This window comes from Brassica napus, chromosome C7, assembly GCF_020379485.1.
Source record: "Brassica napus cultivar Da-Ae chromosome C7, Da-Ae, whole genome shotgun sequence".
NCBI classification, from domain to species: Eukaryota; Viridiplantae; Streptophyta; class Magnoliopsida; order Brassicales; family Brassicaceae; genus Brassica; species Brassica napus.
The window spans coordinates 284951-293973 of record NC_063450.1 but is presented as its reverse complement, the minus strand read 5'-3'; the positions used below and the strand labels follow the sequence as shown (position 1 = coordinate 293973).

Genomic DNA, 9023 nt, shown 5'->3' with positions numbered 1-9023 from the left:
ACCTTTCCAGGTGATGGCCTTATTATTAATTTTCCTTGTGAGCATGGAATACATGTAATGCTCATAGGGATAGTTATCCTATCTTTCAAGGAATGGCCAGTTGAGCTCGAGATTATTTTGCGCATCATGGATCTGCCAGGATGGCCAAGCCTTTCATGCCATTGTTTAAAGGCTTCTCTGAACTCATTAGGAATTGAAGTGTTAGCCTCACTCGATTTTATATTGGCACAATAGAGGCCTATTGATATAGCAGGGATAGTCTCTAGGACTTTCTTATGGCCTTGGGCATTTTCATAAATCAAGAGGAATTCTTTCTTTCCCTCGCCCCTAGTTTCAACATGTAGATCATTCATGCGAATGTCTTTGAAACTTAACAGATTTCTCTTTGATTTTGGAGAATATAATGCATTAGAAATTTCTAAATGCGTGCCTTTAGGCATCACTAAGTGAGCCGGGCCATGGCCTTCAATAAGGCTGGCCGTGCCTGCTATAGTATTGCTATAATATGATATCGAAATCTTCATATTCAGCCACTTGTAAGGAGGTCTGAAGTCTCAAAATCCTCATGACCATCTCTGCCATGGGCTTGATCATCCTCATGGTCCAGATCATTCTCATTATCATAATGGACGAAATTTGCCTCAGAGTTCTTGCCCTTTATGCTCTCCTGGTAGAGCTTAACAAGGTGTTGGGGAGTTTTGCATTTATTAGCCCAATGATTGGTCATCCCACAACGATAGCAAGCAGATTTGGTCGAGCTCGAGCCAATGATTGGCTGCGACCAAGATGGTCTCGTGGTTGAAATCCACGGCCACGTGGTTGAAATCCACGGTTACGACCTTGCCATCTACCACGGCCTCTCATGCGACCATGGTATGACTCTCTTGGAGTCTCATCCTTTGGCTCTACGGCCGCATGTGCCTCAGGCAATGCTTTAGCACCAGGAGGCCTTAGCTCACTGTTCATCATGAGCAACTCATTGTTTTGCTCAACTAGCAACAAACAAGAGATTAAGGCAGCATAAGTGGAGAAACCCTTCTCTCGTTACTGTTGCTGAAGCACAACATTGCTGGTGTGGAATGTGGAGAATGTTTTCTCCAACATATCAGCATCAGTAATAGTCTCACCACAAAGTTTCAACTTTGAGACTATTTTGAACAAAGCCGAGTTATACTCTTCCACAGACTTATAGTCTTGGATTCTCAGGTTTCTCCAATCATAAAGGGCTTTTGGCAATATCACAGTTTTCTGATGATTAAATCTGGTTTTCAACTCTGTCCAAAGTCCCAGAGGATTCTCAATTGTGAGATACTGGTCCTTGAGACTTTCAGCAAGGTGATGGCGAATGACAACAAGTGCCTTGTAATTATCCTTGTCTGATGGCTCAGTGCCTTCAGTGATAGTATCACCAAGGTTTCTGGACCTTAAGAGGATTTTGGTATCAAGCTCCCATTGGAGGTAATTATCTCCGGAGAGATTGAGGGAAGCATATTCAAGGTTGTTGATTTTCGACATCTGAATCAAATATCCATAAAGGAGTAAGGATTCATAATATAATTCAGGACTTGAATTTATATGCCAAGGAGATTGATGATTTATAATAATGATGGTTTATTATGCATTTTATTTTCAGAAAATATTTTATATGTATTAAGATAAAAAATTTGTCAATCAATGTGGATGGACTTAAAAAATGCATCATGGACAAGACAAATAACTTTTATAATGTTCAAGATATTTGTAAACCAAAGTAGATTTTCAAAATCGGTTAAAACTTGGTTTATAAATTTTGAATAAAGCAAATGTACTAAATTTTAAATGGAAACCGATTTTGTCTAACTATATGCAAATAGTGTGAATCATTTAGATGCAAACAACATGAACCACTTCAGACGCACTAGTATCATCATTGCTAAAGCTATGCGAACATGTATGTTTGGTTTCAATTATGTGATACTTATGTCCAGTTTTAACAATATGATAGTTGGATGCATGCAAAGGTCAGTTCATGGATGATTCAAGTTCGATCTAATGATTTACTAAATGATGCTATCAGGTATGCAAATGATCAGTACATAATTTAATCATAGAATCAAGTTCAAGGATGAAACTAGATCAAGTTTTATTTTAACTAGCAAACTATGTGATCAAAATTCAGTATGATATGAAATCGGTTCATGGTTGGTTTAATTAACAATATGATCAAATGATTTCAACCAGATTTTATTCTACCTTGTGACATATAAAGACTATGGCTTATAAAACTTTAGAAATAATTTTCAGTCAAAGATATGCTTTTAATAAAATCAAACAAGCATTTATAAAATCGATTATGCATTTATAAAATCATAAAAGGTTTTTAAAACTTTGATAGTTACAAAATAAATATTAATAGTCAAGGATATGCAATGAATGATTTTAATTTCGATTTTATTGATGGGTTGACTGATTTTAGGAGTTCTGGCCGAAAATGGCACAACAAGGGATTGATGGAATTTTGTTTTGGCCAGATTATACACTTATGTTTATCACATCTGGTAAAATGGCCAAACAAAAGGATTGAATCAAAAAGGTTTAAGCTTTCTCTAATAATTTTATGATTCATAAGTTTTTATAAACAAGATTCATGTAGATCTTTAGGTATTTTGATAAGTTTATAAGTTTTTTTTAGAGAAACATAGAACCTTTAGAGAATTTTAAGTTTTATGGATTCAAGATACTTTTAGAATCAAGTTTCATATGGATCATATGGATCATAGAAACAAGATCAATATTTTAAATCCATAGATTGTTTATAAGTTATGGATTCATATAGATCCTAGATTTGTTTCAGACATAATGGTGTTCTATAGATTTCAAGGTTTTGATTTGTTTACCTTTTTCACCACAAGAATCTGAGAGGACCACCGTGAGAGTTGGCCGGAATTTGAGAGAGAGAGGAGTTTTCCGGCGGAGAGAGAGAGGTGGCCTGGTGGAGAGGAGGCTGAGCGCCGGTGGAGCAAAGGCTGAGCACCGGAGGAGCTGGCCGGAAAGAGGATCGCCGGCTGAGAGAGATTTCTCAGGTGGAGAGCACAATCGTGCTGATAACGTGTTAGAAATATGAGAGAAGTGTTGTTGTGAAAGTTGTGTATTTCTCATTAGCTCTCACTATCAATATATAGTGGAGGTTCATAAGGGTTTACACAAAGGAGAGAATCTACACATTTAATACATTTGACTACAAATATCTAGACTTGGTCAAAGCTCATAAATGCTCCGGTTGAATGAGTCTTCATCTTGACTAGTCTTGGACGGATGAGACGAACCGGAGACGGGTGTAGACGGACTGGATAGTCTGGACGGATGTAAACCTCCTTGATGGTTAATGGCAATCCACATATCCATATCATGGATTTATAACACATTGACAATTATCAAAGATATTTTTAATTAAGCGAAATCTTAGTGGACCTTCTTCCAAGTTTGATTCAAACACTTTCCCACTGTCTTTTAACTTCCCAGTATAGAGTATGCTCACCTGAAACAGCCAAACCAGACTTGAGACATCATCCATATTGCATATGATATAGATGTTAAAAAATACTCACCTTTTTCCCTTGTACAGCTACTTTACCATCTAACTTTCCTTTTTCAATCTCTTCAGTTGCCACCTTATTTGGAGAAATCTCTGATTCTGGTAGTTTCTTAACACTAGCTTCTTTCTTTATGTTCCTATGCATCATAGAAATAAAATATCTTATTGGACAAATCTATTAAACAAAGAGACAACTTTTTTAGCAGAAGCTTGTCTCAGGATCACCACCATATATATATATATATATTCAACTGAAATTTCTACCTAAATACTACTACTATATGTAAGATATGGCTCACTTTTCGGTAGCTTGTTTCTTCCTCCCTGTAGTCTCCTCTCTCCTCTCTTTCTTTCTCTTTTTCTTTGATAGAGTTACATCAGTTGATGATTCTATTGCTCTGTCATGTGCGAATGTTGATTTAATCATGAATATGAAGAAAGTAACATAATCAAATCAGCTGTATTTTACAACACTTACTTGTCAGTCCCTGGCATATCTTTTTCTTCTGCTTCGTCTGTGTTAATAACAACTGATTCCTTGTTTCTCTTCTTCTTCTTCTTCGGAAGCACTTCAGAGCCTTTCTTAAGGGGAGAAAGTTCATCAACGTCACCAGATAGTTTATCCTCCCTGACACAGATTAGGTAACAAATGGTTTCAAAGCTTCAAAGGATGATACATTGATACTAACTAATAAATAACACCGGTCTGTAGTGCGTGAAGCTTCCTTACTTCTTCTCCATTGCTTCTGATGTATTCTCCAAAGTCGAACATGTAACCTTTGAAGGAAAAGGAACCTCTGAAGAAAGGACCTTTGGGATCTTGTGATCATTATCGTTGCTAAGTATTTCTACGGAGTCCTCATTGGCATCAGAATCTGAATCAGAGACTGGAAACTTCTTCCTCAGTCTTTTACTTTTCTTCTTAGCCTTTGTTTTAGCTACCCTCTCCTTAACAAACACTGAAAAAAGGATCAATACCCTAAAACTAATTTCAGATAAACACAAGTATTATATATGTACCATGAAAAGACGCCGGTAGAGAGAATCAAGCTTAACTAAATTTGCAATTAACTTACAAAGACCAATGATACTAGAGGCAAAGAAAAAGAACATTTCAAGCACAATAAGTAATCTCAAGTGTACAAGTAGTAACTCTGATGATTACAGCCAACAGTTCAAGTTTAGTGAAAAACATACACTCATCATCGTCAGAAGCGCGGGCAGATTGATCATCATCATCATCATCATCATCATTAATGAAACTATCACTATAGTCATAATCATCACTGCTACCTTTCTCCACGTCTGTGTCAACAATGTCTTCTCCAAATGACTCCCTTGTTTTCCAACTCAAGTCAAGATGATACAAATACACAAATAACAATAATAACTCCATAATAATAATCTAAGAGAAAGGATACGAATCTTCATCATTTAGACTTAAACCGCCGGTGCCATTCCTTGCGAGGAAGTAGCCAGTGAGGTGAACACTCCTCGGACCGATTACAGAGAAGATAACATCCTCAGCTTCTTGAAACTCGATATTGAGTTGGCAAGTGTCAACCTTTTCAGGAGACAGGACACATAAGAAGAGTGGACTTTTGTTCCCAGCGTTACACTGAAGAATGCTTCTGCTTGTTGTTCCACTATTACTCGTCATCCCCAATGTGGCCCGGAAGATTTTAACCAAACAGATGAAATAAAAGGGGACATAAATTGCGAAATCAGAAAGTAAAAAGACCTGGGAAAGGTGAAGTCTTTTTGAATCATTAGTATTAGCCTTGAGAGTGAAAGGCTTTCCTGGCTTCACTTCAACTCCTGCAAACACACACACGAATCATCGATTATTTGTTGATAATATTTGTTTTTGAGAAATAAAAATTATAGAAACGATTGAACCAACCCCAGAAAGGCATTGAATTTGATGAAAAGAGAATCGCAAAGGTCGACACTTTGGGTTCTTCTCCCTCCCGTGGCGCGGATTTTTATACTGGTGAGGGTTCTTTTTTTTTTGCCGCCCTAATTTATTTGGGTTTTTAACTTTTTATTATTATTAGTGCATTTATTATTAGTAATGCAAGTAGTTGAAAAACGCTTCGATTGTACAAAATCTATTTAAACTGTTGTTATTAAAAAAAAAATTCTATTTAAATTTTAAACTGAGAGTAGTAGTGAGGGCTGACATATAACTTTTCATACTAATGCTCCACCGTTTGAAAGTTTTATATCAGTCTTTATGCACAAGTTTAAAGTTCAAAAACTATATCTCCATGAAATAAAAATTGAAAACCAAAACACACACAAATCTATACAATATAAAATGGCTTATTTTGAAGGCCATAATTGAAATATGCTACATCAGCAATTTTATTCACACCAATCAGATTTCTGATTTTGTTCACATCAGTCATTAGCTTATTATGCGTTTATATTTTTTTGGTTACGAACTACATATAAAATAAAGTTGAACTTTCCGATTTCTAAAATATCGATGTCTCTTCACACATGAAAAAAACATTTGTTTCCAATTTCTTATCTTTACTCTACTTCAATGGTGATATTAATAGTGACCACTACCCTCATATTGATTACCTACCTCTCTTTAGGAAGTTTATAAAATCTATACTATATGAACATTGAAGCTATAAGTAATTGAGAGAGTACACGTAGGATGTTAAACCGTCAATCAAAATATCACAAATCAACATTTTAATTTGCTATTTCTAAAAGAATTTAAATTACATTTTAGTTTGCTATTTTGACAAATCAACATTATGCCAAATCATCATTTAAAAAAATATGTTAATATTTCCAAAATTACATATTTAATAAAAACGAAATTAGTATGTACATATGTAATATAAATTAAACTAACAAAATAAATATTAAAATTGACAACTTACTTAACAAATGGCAACTACTATAGTAGAATGGAAAATCAAAAAATATTAATATTAACAAACAACTTACATTTTTTTAATGTACAATAAATCTAAAAATATTTTATACCAAAATTGAATAGTAAATTAATGTTAAAACAGTTAAAAGTAACAAAAAAAAACAAAACATGAAACTTTCTTATACAAACAACCAATCTTTTTTTGTGTCACGATACAAACAACCAATCAAAATATAATATTTCTAAAAATATGTTAATATTATAAAAAAAATCTATAATAATTGCATATACAATATAAATTAAACTAATAGAAGAAATATTAACATTTGACAAATGAAACTACTATAGTAAAATGAAAAATCAAAAGCAAAATAGTGATATTAACAAAAAAAACTTAATGTCTTATTATGTATAAAGTACATTTTATACTATATAAATTAAACTAACAAAATAAATATTAAATTGGACAACTTACATAAAAAATGGCAACTACTATAGAACGGAAAATCAAATGAAAAATAGTAATATTAAAAAAAAATTTCATATTTTTATTTACAATAAATCTCAAATATATTTAATACGAAAATAGAATGGTAAATAAATGTTAAATAGTTAAAATTAACAAAAATAAAATAAAACTTTCTTATACAAACAACCAATCAAAATATGACAATTTACCATTTTTAAAAATATGTTAATATTTTCAAAAAAAAATATCTTTATTACGAAATTAGTATTGCATATACAATATAAATTAAACTAACAGAATACATATTTACATTTGAGAACTTATTTAACAAATGGAAACTACTAGAGTAAAATGAAAAATCAAAAGCAAAATAGTAAAAAAAAATGTCTTCTTAGGTATAATAAATCTAAAGTATATTTTATACCAAAATAAAATGGTAAGTTAATGTTAAAATAGTTAAAGTAACAAAAACAAAAACATGAAACTTTCTTATAAATAAAGAATTTATCTGATTATAAATAATTGTCTAAACTTTCGGTTTGTTTGTTTTGTAATTGATGTTGGGACTCTACCATATATAACATTCTGACAATTCATTTGATTATTCATGTTTCTCATTTAAACTTAAAAGGTAAATCATTATTTAAGTTTACTATTTTTAAAAATGTTAATATTACCAAAAAATTGTTTATTTCAAACTAAAATATAAATCAATATCAAATAAAGTAAATTTACAAAAATATAAATATTATATTAAGTTAACATAATGTTTAATATTTTTCGAAAATTAACAAATAAATAACGAAAAGAATAATTAATTTAAAAATACAAGACTTTCAAACAAGTATAACAATATAAATCTAAATTTAAACTCATGATTTTCAAAGTTTAAGTTATATACTATTGAAAATATTCAAAATAACATATACTATATATGAGTCTGTAAAATGTTGAATAAAATATATATATATATATATATATATATATATATATATATATATATATATATATATAAGTTGATGTTATAAATCATTGAGAATGTTCACATATTATTTTAAAGCACCAAAAATATATCAAATCATTTTTTTAATTTGGTATTTCTAAAAATGTTAATATTACGAAATTTTTTATTTCAAAATAAAATATAAATAATTATCAAATAAGTTAAACTTATAAAATTAAAAACATCATGTACAAATCTATACTATATAAAAGAAAGTTTCGAAATTAACATAAAAATAACAATCAAATATAATAGTTAATTTAAATATGCAATACTTTCAAACAATTATAAGTATATAAATCTAAAACACATGATTTACAAAATTTAGGTTATACACTGCTGAAAATATTCAACAAAAATATGTATTATATGTAATTTGATGCAATAAATCATTGAGAATATCCACATATTATTTTAAAGCACCAAAATATGTCAAATTACCATTTTAATTATTATTTTAAAAATTTCAAGATTTTCAAAAAAAAATTATTTCAAAATAAAAAGGAAACTACTATTCAATTTAGTGAAAAGGCAAAATTAATAAAGGAATCAATTTGATATATAAAGTAAACCTTGGAAAGACCAACATAAAATTAACTAAAAATAAAAATCTTAAAGAATACAAGAATTTCAAATAATAAAAACAATATGAATCTAAAACACTTTTCATTACATATGAATCAAACAAAATATGATTTCAAAATGGAAGCTATTTCTTTCAAAAAAATATCAATAATAAATTTAGTAAACAAAATTGTCAAATAACTAAAAGAATCAGTTTATTATAAAAAATAAATGTTTGGAAGATCAACATAAAATTAAGTACAAAAATAATCTTAAAAATATAAAGATTTCAAATAATAAAGGCAAAATAAATGTAAATCACTTTTTCATTACATATGAATCTAAATAACATATGATTTCAAAATTGAGAATATATATTATTTAAGTGTTCACATAGAATTTATAAATATCATTATAATAATATAAAAATCAGCATTTCAATTTGATAAAATAAATAAAAAGATTATTTTATTAAAAATAATTAATTTGATATATAAAATAAGTATATATTTGA

At 30.2% G+C, this 9023-nt stretch overlaps 1 protein-coding gene across 2 annotated transcripts; it reads right to left on the bottom strand.

Moving 5' to 3' along the window:
- Positions 1 to 3114: 3114 nt before the first annotated feature.
- Positions 3115 to 6967, bottom strand: LOC106429892 (peptidyl-prolyl cis-trans isomerase FKBP43-like). Of its 2 annotated transcripts, XM_048763830.1 has the most exons (6): positions 4996 to 6967; positions 4305 to 4911; positions 4053 to 4202; positions 3874 to 3972; positions 3588 to 3711; positions 3115 to 3517 (listed from the first exon to the last, which is right to left on the bottom strand). In XM_048763830.1, exons 2-6 carry the CDS (start codon positions 4313 to 4315, stop codon positions 3386 to 3388), a joined length of 516 nt encoding a protein of 171 aa, XP_048619787.1. In that variant the 5' UTR covers positions 4316 to 4911; positions 4996 to 6967; the 3' UTR covers positions 3115 to 3385. The 2 variants fall into 2 exon arrangements, with proteins under 2 accessions (XP_048619787.1, XP_048619788.1); XM_048763831.1 differs by lacking the exon at positions 4996 to 6967 and having other exon boundaries at positions 4305 to 4980.
- Between the last annotated feature and the right edge of the window lie 2056 nt (positions 6968 to 9023).